Here is a 22,012-nt window from a genome sequence, read left to right on the forward strand (position 1 = left end):
AATCTCTCCACAACCTCGCCAGCATTTGTTATTTTCTGTCTTGTTGAACTTTGCTACTAGTGCTGGAGCAAGATGGTATCTCATTGTTGTTTAGAAATTGCTTTTTATGAAAACTCGTAAGCATGGAATGGGTGAATTCATGTTCTTGTATTCATTTGGTGAGGTGCTTGGTCTCCACCACCTCCCTATTGCTTTTACCTTGGTCAGTTGTTTTCCAGGTTACTAGCATCAGCATGAGTTACATGAGTTTCTGACTGTACAAACCTATAGAACTATTTTACAACTTTTAAGTCAATAAGCTTCTTGAGGTTAGGGATTGTCTTTTCCATCTTTGTACATGTTGCACAATACCTTGCTTTGCTAGGTGATTAATTCACTATCATAGTATACTTTGTAATTTAATCTCCCTCTCTCTCACACACACACACATGCACACACATCCCTAATATTTAAATAACTTGCTGAGTAAGGCAAACATTTTCTTACTTAATGATTGTTGTTGTTGTTGTTATGTGCCATCGAGCTGGACCCAACTCACAGTGACCCCTCCTTGGGTTTCCGAGGCAGTACCACTACGAAAGTAGATTGCCCCATCTTTCTTCCAAGGGGTGGCTGGTGGGTTTGAACTGCCAGCCTTCTGGTTAGCAGTCAAGTGTCTTAGGCACTATGCTACCAGAGCTTCCTACTTAATGATTAGAAATAGGTAAATTCAATTATTGTCCCTGTTACATAGATGAAGAAATTGAGGCTTATTTGGAAATATAACTTCTTTGGATTTTATAAAGTTGAATATTGATAGAGCAAGCCTCTGTCGTATCTGTAAAGCTTAAGTCTGTTGTTGTTAGGTGCCATTGAGTCAGTTCTGACTCAAAGTGACCTCATGTGACAGAGTAGAATTTCCCTGTAGGGATTCCTAGGCTGAAATCTTTATGGAAGCAGATACCTAGGTATTTCTCCCGCAGAGCCACTGGGTGGGTCTAACCACCAACCTTTCAGTTAGCAGCCAAGTGCTTAGCTGTTGAGCCACTAGAACTCCTTTGAGCTTAACTCTGCAAACTGTAAAATACTCTTAATGCAAGGTACTCATTATACAGTTCAGCAAACCTCTGTTTGTTGAAGTAGAAATGATACAACGCTCATTCTATTAGCATTTTTTTTAAAACTTATCATAGTTTTATAAAAGAGTACAAAAGAGGTTCAAGATAAGTCTGTCGTTTTAAACCATTTTTAAGTATACAGTTCAGTGGCATTATTACATTCATAGTGTTATGCAACCACTATGACTATTTCCAAAATTTTTCCATACCCCAAACAGAAACACTGTACCTATTAGGTGACTTTGTACCCTGTTCTCCCCTTTACCCTAGCTCCTGGTAACCTCTAGTCTACTTTCTGTCTCTTGAATTTTCCTATACAAAGTACCTCATATAAGTGAAATCGTAATACTTGTCCTTTTGTGTCTGGCTTATTTCACTTAATATGATGTTTTCAAGGTTCATCCATGTTGTCACATGTATCAGGACTTCATATCTCTTGTGGCAGTGTAGTATTACATTGTATATATGTATCACATTTTGTTTATCCATCATCTGTTGATGGACACTGTGTTATTTCCATCTTTGGCTTTCGTGGATGATAGCTATTTGAGTCCCTGTTGTCGTTCTTTTGGCTATAAACCTAGAAGTGGAATTGCTGGATCATAGGGTAATTTTAACTTTAACTTTTTTAAGAGTTGGCAAACTTTTCCATAGCAGCTGCTGTTTTACAGTATCACCATTAATGGACGAGGATTCGATTTCTCCATATCCTTGCCTATATTTGTTATGTTCTTATTTATTTTTAGGTTTGGTTGTTTTGATTTGATTATAGCTATCCTGTTGTTGTTATGTGCCATCAAGTCGGACCTGACTCATAGTGACCCCTCCTTGGGATTCCGAGGCAGTATCACTGTGAAAGTAGATTGCCCAACCTTCCTTCCGAGTAGTGGCTGGTGGGTTTGAACCGCCAGCCTTCTGGTTAGCAGTCAAGTGCCTTAGGCACTATGCTACCAGAGCTCCTAGTAGGTATGAAATGGTATATATCATTGTGGTTTTGATTTGTGTTTCACTAGGGATTAATGAAAGGAGCTCTGATGGCATAGTGCCTAAGGCATTTGACTGCTAACCAGAAGGTTGGTGGTTCAAACCTACCAGACACTCTGTGGAAGGAAGACTGGGCAATCTACTTCTGTAAAGATTTACTGCCTCAGAAACCCAAATGGGATCACTAGAGTCAGAATCGATTCAATGGCAGTGTTTGGTTTTGCTTTGGGTAATTAATGAAGGGAGTCCTGTGGTGGTGCAAAGACTTAAGTGGTTGACTACTTGCTAAAAGATTGGTGGTCCAAACTCACTCAGAGGCACCTTGGGAGGCAGTCCTGGTCATATACTTCATGGCTTTGAAAACCCTGCTCACATGGGGTCTCCATTAGTCAATATTGACCCAATAGTAGCTAACAACAACGACTGTATTTTCATGTTCTTATTGACCATGTTGTATATCTTCTTTGTAGAAATATCTGTTCAAGTCTTTTGCCCATATTTTGATCGGGTTGTCTTTTTATTGTTGAGTTGTAGGAATTCTTTATCTATCCTATCAGATACATGATTTTCAAATATTTTCTCCCATTTTGTAGGTTATCTATTCACTCTCTTGGTGGTGGCCTTTTATGCACAAAAGGTTTCATTTTGATGAAATCCAAAGAATCTGTGTTTTTCTTTGGTTGCCTATATTTTTGGTATCATATTTAAGAAATGCACAAAGAAATGTAGATTTGAACTGCCAGCCTTCTGGTTAACAGTCACATGCCTTAAGCACTATGCCGCCAGAGCTCCCGTTTAAGAATTTATTGTCAAGTCCAAGATGATGCAGATTTATCCCTATATTTTATAAGGATAAATCTAAGAGTTTTATAGATTTAGTTCTTAAGTTTAGGTCTTTAATCCACTTTTTAGTTAATTTTGTACATGATATAAGGTAAGGGTCCAATTTATTCTATTGCATTTGGATATCCAATTTTCCCAGCACTGCCTGCTGAGGAGGCTGTTTTCTCTCTCACTGAATGATTGTGGCACTCTTGTCATTTCTTCCATTTGCTTTAGCTACTCTCTGCTCAAGAGCAACTTTTAGCATCTCTTCTGACATCCATTTTGGTCTTTTCTTCCTTTCTGTCTTTTTAATTATGTTTCGTTTTCTTCATGGATGATGTTCATGATGTCATCCCTCAATTCCTCTGGTTTTCAATCACTGGTCTTTAGTGCTTCACATCTATTCTTTAGATGGTCTTTACATTCAGGAGGGATGTAATCAAGGTAGTATTTTGTAGACTTGTTTTAATTGTCTTCAGCTTCAGCTTGAACTTGCATGTGAGCAGTTGATGGTCTGTTCGACAGTCCGCCCCGGCTGTATTTTGGTTGAAGATATTGAACTTCTGCATTGTCCCTGTCCATAGATGTAGTTGATCTGATTCCTGTGTATTCCATATGGCAAAGTCCACATGTATAGCCGCTGTTTGTGTTGTTGAAAAAAGGTATCTGCAATGAGTAAGTCGTTGGCCTTGCAAAATTCTATCATGCAATCTCTGGTGTCATTTCTGTCACTAAGGCCATATTCTCCAGCTACCAGTGATTCTTCTTTGTGTCTACCTTTTGCATTCCAGTCATCAGTAATAATCAACACATCTTGTTTGCATGTTTGGTTAATTTCAGACTGCAGAAATTGGTAAAATTCTTCAATTTCCTTTTATTTGGCTTTGGTGGTAGGTGTCTTCCTTGTAGGCATATGGATATTATCCTATCAGTGACAGCATCGTCCTTCAGGATAGATCTTGAAACATTCTTTGTGATGATGAATGCCACACCATTCATCTTCAGTTTGTCATTCTCAGCATAGTAGATCATATGGTGGTCTCATTCAAAATGGCCAAAATCAGTCCACTTTAGCTCACTAATGCCTAGGATATTGATCTTTATGCATTCCATTTCATTTTTGACAATTTCCAGTTTTCCTAAAGTCACACTTTGTACATTCCATGTTCTGATTATTAATGGGTGTTTGCAGCTGTTTCTTCCCATTTTGAGTCTTGCCGGATCAGCAAATGGAGGTGCCAAATTCCATCTACATCATTAAGGTAGACTCCACTTTGAGGAGGCAACTCTTCCCCAGTTGTATTTTGAGTGCCTTCCAATGTAAGGGGCTCATCTTCCAGCACTATCAGACAGTGTTTCAGGGCTTTTCATAAAATTTTCCAGTAATAGACATTGTTTCACTGCTATTCATAAGGTTTTTCACTGGCCAATTCTTTGAGAAGTGGATGGCCCCTTCCTTCTTCTGTTCTTCTGAATCTGTCTTAGTCTGGAAGCTCCATTGAAACCTGTCCACCATGGGTGACCCTGCTGGTATTTGAAATACCAGTGACATAGCCTTCAGCCCCACAGCAACACTCAAGCCACAACAGTACAACAAACTGACAGAAGAGTGGTGGGTATTTTGGTATAGGTTGTTTATAAGCTATGTTGAAATTTTGCTGGTGATGATACTCTATTGGTAGTTTAATTATAGAATTTATTGACGAGAGTTTTTATGCACTTGTACATATCCAAGTCATTAGCAGAGAAGCTGCTAGCTTGATAGATGTGGCCTTAAACTTGGACAAGTTACTCAACTTCCTTAGGTCTCCAATTCTTATATATAGAAAGAGATTGGACTAAATCTAAAAATTTCTTTATAAAACAGGATTAAAGTCACCAAAAGAAAGATGTAAAGAGAAAAAGCTAAAGTCTGTATTTTGGGTGGTAATAATGCACATCTTTGAAGTGGTAGGATGTGACGACAATGATCTAACATGGAAAGGAAGAGGAAAGTTTTCGAAGATGTGGTTAATAAGATTGACTAGAAAAAAGAGCAAAGCAAAACTTAATGAGCATTTTCTTCCAAATGTTTTTGTGGGAGTCGAATGGTGAGGAGATGAGAGATGATGTATATAAAAACCCTTGGCACTAAATTTGTGCACTCAACAATATTAGTTCCTATTCGCTCTGACTTGTACTTAAATATTTTTCATTACCATTAGAAGTACACATTATGTACTCTACAAATAATCATGAAATGATGGACTAACACAGGAGCAATAACAATAATAGTCCCTTACTGACTACCTATAACATGCCAAGTACTGTTCTAAGTGTTTTATGTGTATTATCATATTTAATCTATGAGGTGAATACCATCATTTTCCCTACTTCGAAAATCATCTACTCAAAATCATCTACTCTTCTTCGGTCTTGCTTATTCATTGTCCAGCTTTCACATGTGTATGAGGTGATGAAAAATACCATGGCTTGGGTAGGTGCACCTCAGTCTTCAGAGACATATCTGCTCTTCAGGACTTCACAAAGGACTTAGCAGATTTGCCCAATACAGTATGACATCTGATGTCTTGACTGCTGCTGCCATTGTTGTTGATTGTGGATCCAAGTAAAATGAAATCTTTGACAACTTCAGTCTTTTCTCCATTTATTGTGATGCTGATTTATTGTCCAGTTATGAGGATTTTCATTTATTTTTAGGTGTAATCCATACTGAAGACTTCAGTCTTTAATCGTTATCAGTAACTTCAAGTCATCTTTACTTTCAGCAAGCAAGGTTGTGTCATGTGCATATTGCAGGTTGTTAATGAGTCTCCCTCCAATCCTGATGCCACGTTCTTCATATAGTCCAGTTTGTTGGATTATGTGCACAGCATATAGACTGAATAAGTATAGTGAAAGGGTACCACCTTTACATACACCCTTCCTGATTTTAAACCATGCAGTATCCCTTGTTCTGTTCAAAGGACAGCCTTCTGGTCTACGTACAGGTTTTTCATGAGCACCATTAAGCATTCTAGAATTCCCATTTTTTGAAATATTACCCATAATTTGTTATGATCCATACAACTGAATGCTTTTGCATAGTCAATAAAATACAAGTAAACATATTTCTGCTATTCTTTGCTTTCAGCCAAGATGCATCTGACATTACCAGTGATGTCCCTCGTTCTGCATCCTCTTCTGAATCCAGCTTGCATTTCTGGAAGTTCTCCATTTATATACTGCTGCAACTGTGTTTGAATCATCACCAGCAAAATTTTACTTGCATGTGATGATCCTGTTTGATAATTGCCACATTCTGTTGGATCACCTTTCTTTGGAATGGGTACAGACATGGATATCTTCCAGTCAGTTGGCCAGGTAGCTATCTTCCAAATCTCTTGGCATACACGAGTGCCTCCAGCGTGGGATCCATTTGCTGAAACAGTGTAATGGGTATTCCATCAGTTCCTGGAACTTGTTTTTCATCAGTTCCTTCAGTGCAGCTTCAGCTTCTTTCTTTAGTACTGTTGCTTCTTGATGAAATAGATGAACATCAGCCAATTATTTTTGGTATGGTGACTATGTGTATTCCTTCCATGTTCTTTTTTTTTTCCCCCTTCCATGTTCTTTTGACGTGTCCTGCATCATTCAGTATTTTGCCTATAGAATCTTTCAGTATTGCAATTTGAGGCTTGAATTTTTTCTTCAGTTCTTTCAGCTTTGAGAAATGCTGAGCATGTTCTTCCCTTTTGGTTTTCTAATTCTAGGTCTTTGCACATTTCATTATAATAATTGACTTTGTCTTCTCAAGCTGCTCTTTGAAATCTTGTGTTCAGCTGTTTTATCTTGTCATTTCTTCCATTTGCTTTAGCTACTCTCCCTTCAAGGGCAAATTGCAGAGTCTCTTCCAACATCCATTTTGGTATTTTCTTCCTTTCTTGTCCTTTTAATGACCTTTAGCTTTCTTCGAGGAGCTCTGGTAGCATAGTGCCTCAGGCACTTGACTGCCAACCAGAAGGCTGACAGTTCAAACCCACCAGCCACTCCTCGGAAGGAAGGTTGGGCAATCTACTTCCATAGTGATAACCACCTCAGAAACCCAAGGAGGGGTCGCTATGAGTTGGGTCCGACTTGATGGCACATAACAACAAGAACAACAACAGCTTTCTTCATGGATGATGTTCTTGATGTCATCCCACAATTTGTCTGGTTTTTGATCACTGGTCTTCAGTGCATCAAATCTGTTCTTCAGATGGTCTCTAAATTCAGGTGGGATATAATAAGGTCATATTTTGGGACCTCTGGTGGCATAGTGCCTAAGGCATTTAACTGCTAACCAGAAGGCTGGCAGTTCAAAACCACCAGCCACTCCTCAGAAGGAAGGTTGGGCAATCTACTTTTGTAGTGATACCACCTCAAAAACCCAAGGATAGGTGGCTGTGAGTCGGATCTGACTTGATGGTAATGTGTTGTGTTGCATTATTTGTTGGACTTGTTTTAATTGTCTTCACCTTCACCTTGAACTTACATATGAGCAATTTATGGTATTCACCTTCACCTTGAACTTACATATGAGCAATTTATGGTATGTGGGACAGTCAGCTCCTGGCCTTGTTTTGGCTGAAGATACTGAGCTTCATTGCCTCTTTCCACAGATGTAGTCAATCTGATTCCTGTGTATTCCATTTGGCGAGGTCCACACGTATACCCACCATTTTTGTTGTTGAAAAAAGGTATTTGCAATGACTATATCTTTGGTCTTGCAAAATTCTATCATGCAATCTCCTGTGTCATTTCTGTAACCAAGGCCTATTTTCTAACTACTGGTGATTCTTCTTTGTTTCCAACTTTTGCATTCCCATCACCAGTAATAATCAATACTTCTTGATTGCATGTTTGGTTAATTTCAGACTGCAGAAGTTGGTCAAAAATCTGCAATTTCTTCATCTTTGGCTTTAGTGGTTGGTGTATAAATTTGAATAGTAGTAGTATTAACTGGTCTTCCTTGTAGGTGTGTGGGTATTTTTGTATCACTTACAGCATTGTACTTCAGGATAGGTCTTGAAACATTCTTTGTGACAATGAGTTCTTGTCCATGCCATTCCTCTTCAATTTGTTATTCCCGGCATAGTAGATCATGTGATTGTCTGATTCAGAATGGCCAAAAGCAGTCCATTTCATCTCACTAATACTTCAGATGTTGATCTTTATGTGTTCCATTTCACTTTTGACAACTTCCAATTTTCCAACATTCATACTTCATGCATTCCACATTCCAGTTATTAATGGATGTTTGCAGCTGTTTTCTTCCCACTTTGTGTCATGCCATATCAGTAAATGGAGGTCCTGAAACCTTTACTGCATCCACATCATTAAGGTAGACTACTTTGAGGAGTCAGCTCTTCCCCAGTCATATTTTTGAGAACCTTCCCATATGAGGGTCCCATCTTCCAGCACTATATCAGACAGTGTTTCACTGCTATTCATAAGGTTTTTCACTGGCCAATTCTTTGAGAAGCAGATGGACCCTTCCTTCTTTTGAGTTTGTCTTAGTCTGGAAGCTCCACTGAAACCTGCCCACCATGAGTGACCCTGCTAGTATTTGAAATATAGGCGGCATAGCCTCCTGCCTCACAGCTACACACAAGCCACCACCGTCCTACAAACTTGACAGACAAGTTGTGAGTTTTCAAATAAAGTTCTTCTAAAATCAGAGATAGTTTCCAGGATCCAAATTGCACCCTTGTGGTATGCTGATATACTTGTTTCTGGTCAGCTCCAGTCAGTTCTAAGGTGGATCTGAATCTCTCAGTATTTTTCCCTCCTCCCTTCATTTCCTACTCCTCCATCTCCTGTAGATTGCCTTTCAACCATTGATCCCAAAAAAGCTTTCAGAAGGTTGGAGTATGATGGAAGAAACATTTAACCTATACCAAACCAAACCCACTGCTGTAGACTCTATTCTGACTCATAGCAACCCCTTTTGGATTTCTGAGGCAGTAAATCTTTATGAAATTAGATTGCCCAGTCTTCCTTCCATGGAGTGACTGGAGGGTTTGAACCACCAACTTTCTGTTTAGCAGTCAAATGCTTTAGGCACTACACCACCAGAGCTTCTACTGAGTGCTTTGTGTGTCAGGTACTATTTTTATTTATTAATCTACAACAACTCTGTGTAGTAGAACCTATTGAGACAGAGTACAATATTTATTACGATCTTGTTAGGGATTGTTATTTGATTAACTTTATTAGTTATATATTAGGTATACATGAGGAAAGAATAGCAAAAAAAATGTATAAAGTAAAATTAATACTGAAAAAGGAAGGTTTTTACTTTATCCATCAAGGAAAAAGTACATGTTGGTATTTAAAATGAAAAACTGGAAGGTCTATACTTAAATATACATTAGTCTATCATGTTCAGCAGAATTAAAAATTCCATACTGATACCAAAAAAAAAAATCTCTTAATACAACTTCTACAAAATAAGAGACTGTGATGAAAATGTAACAGAAGAAAGTGAATTGCAAAGAATTTTGAATGGTAATTGAAGATTACTCTTTGAGATGGAGTGTCTATCTTAAGTATTCCAGAAGGTTTAGTAAAACTAAATGCCTTAGAAATAATTTTCTTATTTGTAAAGCAGCTCTTTCTGTGAGTGCTTTTTGCATAATTGTTTATAAAGTTTAATTGGCGTTCCCTGTAAATAAAGTTATTTGTAATAAGACAAACTGGGAAATCTAAGTTTCATAAAATAGGTTCTTTTGTAAAGAACTGACCAGAACCTTTGTTGTTGTTTTTATTTGCCATTGAGTCACACCCAACTCATAGTGACCCCTCCTTGGGTTTCCAAGGCAGTATCACTATGGAAATAGATCATGCCCAACCTTCCTTCCAAGGAGTGGCACCTTTAGTGACCATTTTTCGGTAGTGGTGGAGGCAGAATATGGAGTGTAGCATTTCATAATGCAGTTGTCTGAGACAACAGAACTGTTTAGTTTGGTTCTTGTTGTGTGCAGAAATAGTGTTCAGCAGAACATATTTTAAGGAACATTATATTGGAATGTTACTCGAGGTGTCCACAAGCAGGTATGAGGTGTGATCTGCACATCATGGTTTTCTGTGGGTAGGTCATTTTAGAAAGTAATAAGTTAAAATGTATCTTCAAGGAAGTGTTCCCAAATGAGGGATTCTGAGAAGTCTTTTGGAAACATTACATATTTGTCTTCAGAGTAAAAATTCATGACAGTAAATTCCAAGGTTAATCTAAAAGCAGTCTGTTTGCAACCTCTGATATATGCTGTCTGCAAAGAAATCAAAGTTGAGAACCTGAATTTGATTTAGTTGTAATCTGTTAGGCTTTAAATAAGCCTATTAGGAATTTTATAGATACCAGCATATAATTCTTAGCTAGTTTTAAGGAACTGGTAAATGAATAATATATGAAAATTATATTTGTATTTAAGTATAACCTAACTGAATTTTCTTCTTCTCTCCCACTCATTCCTCAGTCCCACTAGGCTTTTATCCGCTGCTCCCAGAAAGGTTGCCAACTGCATAGGATGACCCAATTTAGTGGTCATTTTCTACCCTCGGGTCACTGGACCTCTCTGCACCATCCAGCTCAGTTGTCTGGTGCCTCCCCCGGGACTCATCTTTCTGGCTTCTGTGGCATGGCACTCACCTGAATCCCTACCTTCTCACTGGCTGGTACTTTTCATTTTGCTTCCAGATCCCTCTTCTTTGACTTCTGTATGTTTTACACCTGAAGGCTCAGTCTTGGACCCTCTTACTGTCTTTCTTAGAGGATCTCCAAGTCTCCTGGCTTACTCTGCATACCCTCTGTGCATGCTGATGACTCCCAAATTTACTACCTTTAGCCAAAAACTAACCATTGAGCTCAAGCCACAGACATCTAACTACTTATACTTAATGTTTAACAGATACCTCAGGCTTAATGTGCTCAAAACCAAATTCTTAATAATCTCCTCCATTACCCAATTTATTATTTTGTCTTTGTTAATGGTGCTACCATCATCCAGAATTTTCCTTTGCAATCTATAATTTTCTGTATCTCCACTACCACCATCCTCATCTAGGCCACAGCCATCCCTAAATTGAATTACCACAAATAACTTTTCCCTGGTTGCCTCATTTTCCATCTTTTTCTACACAATAGCCTGTCATCATCTTGAAATATAAACCTGATCATGGCATGATTTAATGGCTTTTCATGACACACATTTTTAAATGAAATCCAAACTCCTTACTATGACCTCAGAGGGACTTTCTTCATCAGACCCTTTCTTGTACCAGTGTCCCCCTTGCTCACTATGCTCCAGCCACAGTGGCCTATTTTCAGTCTCTCAAGCATGTCAAACTCTTTCTTGGGTTATACTTCATACGTCCTGCTGCTTTCACCTGGAGTTTTCTGCCTATCCTGTGCATGGCTGGCTCCTTCTCAGTCTTAACCATCATTTCCTTAGAGAGGCCTTCATTGCCTATGCTGAGGAGGTTTGTGCACCCCATCTCTCATGGCCTTTATCACTACTCTGTGTTATTTCTGAGCATTGGCCCCAACCTGTGTTTACTTTTTTACTCTGTAACCCACACTTGATTGTAAACTCCAGAAGGCAGAGACTATATTTGTTTTATTCACCAACCAGTCTACAGCATGTAGTAAAGTCCCCTATAGGATAGTTTTTTTGTTTTTGTTTTTTTGAGAGTGAAATAAAATGTGAATGACTTAAATTCTGAGCTAAAACATCTCTTAATGTAAAGGGTTTATTTTTTATGTAACTTTCTTTATTCTGAATTTATGGACTGTAGTTGGTTAGGTGACTTAGGAGCAGTAACTTACTGATTCAGTCAACAAATGTTGATTCAGCATACTGCTAAAGTACAGAGATAAAGGATAAAGAAATGATAAACAGTTTTGTGTTCTAACAGCTCATAGTCAAATAGGGCTAACAGGCAATAATTGCAGTACAGTGCAGTAGGTGCTACAATAAAGATTTCAATAGGTTCATCAGGAATGCCAAATACAAAATGGGTCTATTATGGGATGGCTGTGAAGGACTATGGCAAGAGCCACATTTGCTGGGCAAGTCAGTGGGAGTGGTGGTAGGGCATTCATACTAAGGTGTTCAGTATTGCATTAGCAGAGAGATGTTGAAACAGAATTGTTTCCCTTGGTTCCCAAATCTATTAGATTCCTGGGTTTCTGATAGCAGATATTAAGAAGAAAGATAGCAAGGGATAGCCCAAAAAACTTCAAGTGTACAGTTGCCAAACTTGACTAGGGAGAATTTGGGTGTGGCTGTGTTAAGGGTCTGAGATTAAAGATATGGTAGGGCAGACCCAGATACAGAAGAGCACTCTGTGCCATGCTAAAGGGATGGCATATTTGAGAGCCACTGAAAGGTTTTAAACTACCTACCAACATGATTAGTGTTTCAGAAAAAAATCACTTTGGTGACAATAAGAGGAGCAGTTTGAATGATGTAGGACTGGAGGCAGAGACATGACTTTTGAGGCTAAAGAGTTGCTAGGTGAAAAATAATGGAGTGATGAAAGACAAAACTGGCACATTGGGAGGATGGAGCAGATTCAAGAGATTTTAAGAGTAACTGGTGGGAAGAGGGAACACAATTTCCTGATTTCTGCTGATTTGAAGAACTGGGTGGATGGAGATGTTCACTGTGCTGAGATGATAAGGAACATGCTTTAACAGGAAAGATGATCTCTTGAAATTATTGTTTGAGGCAATAGTAGAATACATGTCCTGAAGTATGGTAAGTATTAAAGATCTGATTCTAAAACCCAGGAGTAAGTGCTTGGTTAAAGAGATTGGAGTCATTATAATGTACTTGGCAATTAACATCTTAACCTGTTAAGAACCCGAAAAGGGCATGAAAAAGATAAGACAACCAAGGCTAGAATCCTGGGAAACATAAATATTTAAGGGGATATTAGTGTAAGAAAAGTCTCTGGAAAATATGACTAAGGGGGAAAAAAAGAGATAGGAAGATAACAAGGCTGAATTTTCAAAGAGAAAGAAATAATCAAAGGTGTCAGCATACTAATAAAGGGGAAGTAATAGTTCAACCTTCTGAAGTCAGTTTTCTTGATTACAGATTATACTTCCAACACTAGGTAATTGTTTTGAAAATATTTGATCTTAGTCAAAGGAAGGAAAGGGATGAAATTATGTGGTTGGATCAATACAAATCAATCCCCATATCTGAAATTCAAGTTTTCCAGTATATATGAGGCAGTATATTTTCATACAAACTAACACACTGTCTTTCTGTATTATACTATACAGTGATGCTATTATACTATTCAGTGAAATTGTTGTTGTTGTTGTTGTTAAGTGCCGTCGAGTCGTTTCCAACTCATAGCGACCCCATGCACAGCAGAACGAAACACTGCCCAATCCCGCGCCAGCCCCAGAATCCCTGCTATGCTTGATCCCATCATCGCAGCCACCGTATCAGTCCATCTCGTTGAAGGCCTCCCCCTCTTTCGTCGACCCTCCACCCTACCAAGCATGACATCCTTTTCCAGGGAATGGTCCCTTCTTACAACATGACCAAAATAGGTGAGACGAAGTCTGGCCATTCTTGCTTCCAAGGAGCATTCTGGCTGCACTTCCTCCAGGACAGATCTGTTAGTTTTTTTAGCAGTCCATGGTACTTTCAGCATTCTCCGCCAGCACCACAACTCAAAAGCATCAACTCTTCTTCGGTCTTCCTTATTCATTGCCCAGCTCTCACATGCATACCAGGCGATTGGAAATATCATGGCTTGTGTCAGGCGCACCTTAGTCCTCAAGGAGATATCCTTGCTCCTCAGCACTTGAAACAGTTCCTTCGCAGTTGACTTTCCCAATGCTACACGTCGTCTAATGTCCTGACTGCTGCTTCCGTTGGCATCGATTGTAGAACCAAGCAACGTGAATTCTTTGACAACCTCAATCTTCTCTCCATTTATTGTGATGCTGCTCATTGGTCCAGTTGTGAAGATTTTTGTTTTCTTTATGTTGAGATGTAATCCATACTGCAGACTGTATTCTTCACCCTTCATCAGTAGGTGCCTTAAGTCATCCTCACTTTCAGCAAGCAAAGTTGTATCATCTGCATATCTCAGGTTGTTAATGATTCTTCCTCCAATCCTGATACCATGTTCTTCTTCATATAGTCCAGCTTCTCGGATTATTTGCTCAGCATATAGATTGAATAAGTGTGGAGACAGAATACAACCCTGATGCACTCCCTTCTTGATTTTAAACCATGTAGTTGTCCCCTTGTTCTGTTCGAACGACAGCCTCCTGGTCAAGGTACAGATTCCTCATGAGTACAATCAAGTGCTCGGGGATTCCCATTCTTCTCAATGTTGTCCATAATTTGTCATGATCCACACAATCAAATGCCTTTGCATAGTCAATAAAACACAAGTAAACATCTTTCTGGTATTCCCTGCCTTGAGCCAAGATCCATCTGACAACAGCTATGATATCCCTTGTTCCACGTCCTCTTCTGAATCCGGCTTGAACCTCTGGAAGTTCTCTGTCAATATACTGCTGCAAACGTTTCTGAATTATCTTCAGTAAGATCTTACTTGCATGTGATATTAATGATATTGTTCTATAATTTCTACATTCTGTGGGATCACCTTTCTTTGGAATGGGCACAAATATGGATCTCTTCCAGTCAGTTGGCCAGGTAGCTGTCCTCCAAATCTCTTGGCATAACTGAGTGAGTGCCTCCAATGGGGCATCTGTTTGTTGAAATATCTCAATTGGTATGCCATCAATTATAAAGTACTATATTTGATACATTGAGCATACTGATGGTTACATGTTCATTTAAAGGGAGGCATACTTTTAATATACTGTCAGTAGTCCAGACATTACGGTTTGAGGGATATATTATCTAGAGAAGGTGGCAAGGATTCTTGGTATAGTCTCATTCAGTATCTGGTCATTAGCTTTGATTAGGCTATGGGGGGGGGGGAACCACTCATGTTAACCAAATTCATAAGACACTGTTTATTAAAAAACAGAATGATTAATTTTTTTAAAAAATCACAATGAAACATGTAACTAAACAAGCAAGCTGTTCCTGCTTGTTGGTCTCTCTTTTTGGAAAGGCATACCACCAGAGCTTCCATAAGGGAAGTCATGCTAGACTTGAAATATAAGCAGAAGGTCGTTTGGTGAATGTGGGATCTGAGGAAGGTGAATAAGATGGATGATCTTATTTTGATGGTGGGAGGAAGAAAAATTGCATACTCTATTCAGAGTCCTAGTCTGGGTATTATAAATAAAGTTGATCCATCAATGAGAGCCTGTGTTGAGTACGCACTGTGTAGGGTACAGAGATGAGTTAGTCTCTCTGCTCAAAAGAACCTAACCACTTAGTTGAGGACTAGTGTATTACCCAAGCCTAATGACAAAGAATTGACAAGTTTTCTCCCCTCCTCTAAGATTACTGGTATTAGGGATTTGTAATGCCTTGTGTTAGTACGTATTAATGTAGTAACATTATATTTCAACTGGTTTTTGAAATGCTTTTTTCTTTGAACCTGCAGGTTCTCCTGAAAAGAAAGTTGGACACTCATCCAGGAATCACGAAAGCAGCACTACAAACTCTATCAAAAATGGAAAAGCCAGCCCAGTATCTAAAGATAACCGGACTGAAAAGAAAATTTCAGAGGATTCAGTACAAGGTCAAGTGCAAAAGGGGAATGATGAATCTGAAAGTGATTTCGAATCAGATCCCCCTTCTCCTAAGAGCAGTGAAGAGGAAGAGCAAGAGGATGAAGAAGTTCTTCAGGGAGAACAAGGAGATTTTAATGATGATGATACTGAACCTGAAAATCTGGGTCATAGGCCTCTCCTCATGGATTCTGAAGATGATGAAGAAGAAAAACATAGTTCTGATTCTGATTATGAGCAGGCCAAAGCAAAGTACAGGGGTGTGAGCCCTATCTATAGAGACAAAGCTGGCAATGGACAAATCCAAGATTCCAGTGTAACAATCCTCACGCCAACCCAATTACCCTCTGATGCTGGGGTGGAGACTCCCAAACAGGAGTTTGATGTCTTTGGCGCTGTCCCCTTCTTTGCCATGCGTGCTCAACAGCCTCAACAAGGAGAGAATGAAAAGCACCTCTTTCAGCAGACCCATTTTCCTGCTGTGGGACTTGATCAAGAAGAATTTGATGTATTCACAAAGGCACCCTTCAGCAAGAAGGTGAATGTAGAAGAGTGCCACACAGTGGGGCTTGAAGTACATAATCTCCCTGCTTGTCCCGAAAGTGTAGATGTATTTGGCTCCACTCCATTTCAGCCCTTTCCCACATCAGTAAGTAAAAGTGAAAGCAATGAGGATGTTTTTGGGCTTGTGCCCTTTGAAGAAATAACTGGAGGTCAGCAGCAAAAAGTCAAACAACGCAGCTTACAGAAACTGTCCTCTCGCCAAAGGCGCACAAAGCAGGACATGTCAAAAAGTAATGGGAAGCGGCATCATGGCACACCAACCAACACAAAGAAGACTTTGAAACCTACCTTCCGAACCCCAGAGAGAGCTCGTAGGCACAAAAAAGTAGGCCGTCGCGACTCTCAAAGCAGCAATGAATTTTTAACAATCTCAGACTCCAAGGAGAATATCAGCGTTACACTGACTGATGGAAAAGACAGAGGGAATATCCTGCAAGCTGAAGAGAGCCTCTTGGACCCCTTTGGTGCCAAGCCCTTCCATCCCCCGGACCTGACACGCCACCCTTCACATCCGGGTCTGAGTGACATCTGTGCCGACCACAATACCGTACTGCCTGTGCGACCAAGGCAGAATTCACTGCATGGGTCATTCCATAGTGCAGAAGCATTGAAAATAGATGATTTTGGTGCCGTGCCCTTTACAGAACTTGTGGTGCATAGCATCACTTCACATCAGTCCCAACAGTCCCAATCAGTCGAATTAGACCCATTTGGTGCTGCTCCATTTCCTTCTAAACAGTAGATACTTCTGGTGGATCCTTGACATTAACTCCTGTTTCAAAAAAGTATGAATAGTTCATTTTATGAATTTGAAAACTATTTGTATAGCTCTTTATATCATTCATTCTTACAGATCAATCAGAATAGGTAAATAATTTTTAAATAAACCAAATAGTAAAAGGAAGAATTTCCACAGGGTAGTAACTTGATGCCTCTTAAAATGACTTCTTCCAAGCAGGAGAAAAGGGAGCTAAATTTCAAGCTCTAATCAAGGGTTTCAGCTACTGACATGACAGCACAGAAACATAAGTGTGATATTTCAGTGAAAGCATGTGAAACCTCAGTTATGTAACCACTTCACAAGGGATTGCAAAGTCGTACTATTTTTGATAACAGAATGTCATTTTTGTGTGCATGTCCTAGACTCATTCCAGAATCCAGCATTTAAAGCTAGAGTTATTTTGTACATACACAGGTTGAGTGTGTGAGTCTTTTAAAAAGTCTTCTAATTTCCACCCAGTAAAAAAAAAAAAATCTAGTTCTCATCTGGGGAGTTCAGAGATTTTAGTCCTTACACCTTTCTTTAACAAGCAGAGCCAGAGTAACTGACTATTGTGCCTAAAATTTCTTAAAAAAAAAAAAAAAAAAAAAAAGTGCCATTAATATGGAATATTTACATAGAAGCCTTGAACAAAAGATAAAAGAGAAATACTGATGTTGAGGAAAAAAGGGAAATAGAACAGAGAGAGAAAACACAAACTTCTGTTTGGGAATGGCTTGCTTGCCCAAAACATTTTTTATCATGTCCATAATAAAGCAGATTTTGAAAAGCTGGAGTGAGGACAAGAGTTACATAGAAATTTTATTTCAGGAAATAATATGTAGCTGAACTCTTGAGTTTTTAAGAAGTTTACAGTGTAAATCATGTTGCATTTAATAATGTACTTTATTAAATTACCACCTTCACCAAATGTTCCCTAAGTTGTGAATAACAATTATTTTAGTTAGGTTTGGAGAGTGGAATACTTTTAATGAAATGCACTGAACAGTGAAACCCATAAAGCCTTATAGGCAGGATTTGCATATCCTGCTGTAAGAACCTCTGCAGTATGCACCAGATCTCAAGATGGATATAAAGTAGTAGTGGTGAGGGACTAGCATCTCAACTCTGCTAGTGATGTGTCTTTAGTGAAAATAACCAAGTTACCAAATTGCCTTTCTTTACAACCACAAATCTTAAATCAATACTTGAGATTTTCTAGAAATTATATATGTCAATGAACATGAATACAGTATCTGTGCTTCCTCTGTCTCTCCAGTTATTTTAAGTTCTAATTAACTGTCTTTCCCTATCAAATTAACATTTAGAAATTTCTAGAGCTGTTAAGTTTATTTACTTAAAGGGACACAAACTCTTGGCAACTGACACTTTTCTTGATTGCAACGTTTTAAATTAATTCTCTTTGAACCCAATTAGTGTATTTTATGAGTAATCTTTTTAGAATCCCTTAATTAGAGTACCCCAATGAAATAAACTATTTGCCTATTTTCACACTTCTGAACTTGGAGAAAAGCAAAATATATGCAACTAAACAATATATTCAGATTTTACCTAAATCAGATATGAATTTGTGGCTAGGGAAGTGGTATGTGAATCAGTGTAGCTGAAGCGAAGCAAGCATTACGTTACTTAGAATGGTACTTGTTGAGTTAGACTACAGGAGACTGTTGTGCTCAGCTAGATCTTTTTCAATTACTTGTCCTTCTGCCAAAGGCAAATAATGTATTTGCACCTTTTCTTCCTGATTCTCAGGTTAATTAATACTGCTAATGCAAAAGCTCAAGTAGATGTTCTTTAACACCTTACCAAGTAGATTTAAGATACTGTCTTTTTAAAAAGTAAAGAGTTGATGATTCCATGAACTACAGTAGGTTTGTATCAAACAGAGTAATTTTTTTAAATGAAAATTTGTTGTTGACATGTATACAATATGCTTCTTTGATTCTGTAGTCCTTGGCCTTGGTCTCTGGAAAGGGTAAGGAATGAACTAGTGTGGCCTCCTTGGAACATCACCATGAAATACCTAGAGTCTATCTGGTATTAACAACTTGCTTACACTTGCTTTTCAATACATTAAATCATTTTAAATTGATGTATGATAAGTCCCTGGGTTACAAATGTCCGACTAATGGACAACCTGTACTTGCATCCTCACTTTGAAACGACTGAACTACCCCTGCTTGCAACAAATTACTCATTACAATCACCTTCGCCTACTGGATATGCAGCTTCTAAATCACTGTAAAGGCTTCAAGCCTTCTCTTCCACTAAAGTAAGCCTAAAGAACAGTATGTACCAGTTCCAACTTACCAACAAATTCAGCTTAGACACACTTAAATCTTATTTACCAACAAATTCATCTTAGACACACTTAAATCTTACTCTTAGTTTGAGAAATGCCTGAAGACACTTTGCCTTCTGAATTATGAGGACACAATCTGACTTAGTTTAAAATATTTATATTCTTATGTTTATTGTCGTATGGACCAGTAACTTTCCTCTTTGAGGTGGTAGTTCGGAGGAAAGTTTAGGACTCAGAATAAGTTTGGGGAGATTCCTTTGTTTTAAAGTAGAGGCATTTTCCCAAGGAGTTTTAGGGTTGCTTTCCATTTTCAGTCATCTGCCTTGGCCAAAGGGTCAGTTTCTTCACACAGCAGATGACCAAGGCATATAAAGATACTTAGCAGAGTGCCTGCTACACAGTTGACACTACTAGGTTAATGCTGTTATGGGATGGTCCAACACTGGATTAAAAAAAGGAAGGTTGAAAAAAAAAATTATGTTCATATTATTTGGATGGGCTCTGTGCTGCTTGAAGATGTCAAGTCATCACAACTCTAAACCTATTATACTTGAACATTACTAAAGGAGGCAAATACGAAGCTAGCAAAAATCTGTGGCCAAAGTTATTTCTTTCCTAACAGCTTTAATAATAATGCTTATTGATTTTGAATAATCTTTTTAAAAAAGTGGACCATTTGCTTAATTATCACTTGAATAAAATATTAGTATTAAAAAGATCAGCTTTCATGGCATGGAAGAATGTATTTGCTGAGACAAAAAAATTGCTTGGTATATATATGTATTGAGGATGAAAGGTTGTAGGCTGGATGAAAACCTCCCCTGTGTGTATGATTTAGGCATGATTATGATGATACCAGAATTGCCAATAGATGCACCTATTGATCCTACCTGGTGTACTGTTTAACAGTGATAGATGGTGGTTCTCATCTTGCTGGTGAAAAACGCTAAGGTGAAGCCCACTCTTCTACGCTGATAGTTGTAGAGAGCCATTTTCTTACTATTCAGCTAGTGTTGTTATTTTAAGTTTTGGTACTTCACATAAACACCATTAGAAGGTACACATGTATTAATATCACTTTCTGGGGAGAATGGGTACGTTTGTTATATGTAGAATCTGCAGTGAACTTTTTTGTATGTTTTTATTTTTCTTTTTAGCAAAAATACTCATTTTAATCCAATTATTGAGATTGACAGATCTACTGTGAGAATGAGATGACATATCTACTGTGAGAATAACATAAATGATATAGTTTATTTGAAAATTTTTATGCTCTGGTATTTTATATATTAAATATATATATGTACACACATGCATGCACATGTCACATATCTCTAATGTGGAGTTAATATGAATTTTTTTTTAAATGTAATTGCAACCACAATCATATTTTAAAGAACATTCACTACCAGTAAGGGTTTACAGAAGCCACTGAAAGAAAAAAGTAGACAGATGAAAAAAGGAAAAGTCATTAATTGAGGTTATTTTTGTTTTATTTTTAAATTTGTAGTGTTACTTTTGAAAGAATTGTTTTTTATTACTATCCTCTCTTTTTGTGATTGAAAAGTCATTTAATAGTGAACAGTGTAGAAGCTACTTTTTAATTGCTGGCAAACAGCTTTAAGTGCACTTTCTTTGATTACACTTCCATTTTTTGTGTTAAACTTGAATTTTCTGAAACCTTTTATATACCACTAAGCAAGTAACTTTAACTTTTAAATAAACCTGATTTACATCTTTATTATATTTCTACTTGTTACAAAACAATCTTTAAATGTAGCTGGGAAACTTTTATGAGATAGAATGAGTTGCTTTGTTTTTCTATTTAATTAAGCACTAACTGTTTTTCTACTTTATTGCCTTTACATTTGCTTATTCTTTTTGACAGAATCCTTCCCCCTGTTCATTTTGTTTTGTTTAAAATTTATTTTATTACTATATTTATCATACCTACTGTTTTAATAATCTGCTTTCTTTAAATGCAATAAATCCCACATGGATTGCATATTCTTTATAATCAGTGACTTCAGAGTTTTTCATTATTTGTCTTATTAAAAGTTCTTTCTTTCACAGACATTAAGTGCCTATTATGTAGCAACTAGTAGCAACTAGTGGAATACAGAAATTAGTAAGATTAGATCCCTGTTCCTAAGGAGTTCATAGTTTAGAATTTAAGTAAGAAATACCATTTTGGCCTTTTTTTTGCAACAAAACTATGAAAATAGCACAGTGTGTTTAGTCACTGCAGTTATTACTGATACTTAAAATGGTGAGGCAGAAGCATACAACTTTGAAGTGGCTTTTGAAAACATTGTTTGGCACAGTTTTGCATTATGTAAGAAGCCCTGGTGGTACAATTGTTAAGTGCTTGGCTAACCAAAATGTTGGACATTTGAACCTACCAGCCACTCACTCCATGGGAGAGAGATGTCATAGATTCCTTCTATAAAGATCACAGCCTTGAAAATCTTATGGGCATTCTCCTCTGTCCTGTAGATATGGCTGCTCTGAGTTAGAATCAACTTGCCAGCAATGGGTGGTGGTTTTTTGTTTTGGTTTGCATTATATATAATTCATTTTCAAACTCTCAAAATTGATAACATGTAACTTAAATAGTTCTTGATCGTATCAGAAACAGCTGACATATTAAAGAAAACCTATTTATTGGATTGACACAAACTAAATTTTTAGATTAGTGGCTTGTGGAGAGATCCAACTTACTTATTAAAAATGAACATATTTTTTGAAATAGT

The 22,012-nt window shown here is 37.9% G+C and overlaps 1 protein-coding gene across 1 annotated transcript in view; it reads left to right on the forward strand.

The window, feature by feature from the left end:
- Window positions 1–16,918, forward strand: part of BMP2K (BMP2 inducible kinase) — a 254,462-nt gene extending 237,544 nt beyond the window's left edge. Inside the window, exon 16 of the mRNA XM_007950371.2 lies at window positions 15,486–16,918. Within this exon, the coding sequence (XP_007948562.1) occupies window positions 15,486–16,918 (1,433 nt within the window). The remainder of the gene's footprint in view (window positions 1–15,485) is intronic.
- The last annotated feature ends 5,094 nt before the right edge of the window (window positions 16,919–22,012 follow it).

This window comes from Orycteropus afer, unplaced genomic scaffold, assembly GCF_000298275.1.
Source record: "Orycteropus afer afer isolate SDZICR_OR568_19922 unplaced genomic scaffold, OryAfe1.0 scaffold00270, whole genome shotgun sequence".
In the NCBI taxonomy this organism is placed as follows: Eukaryota; Metazoa; Chordata; class Mammalia; order Tubulidentata; family Orycteropodidae; genus Orycteropus; species Orycteropus afer.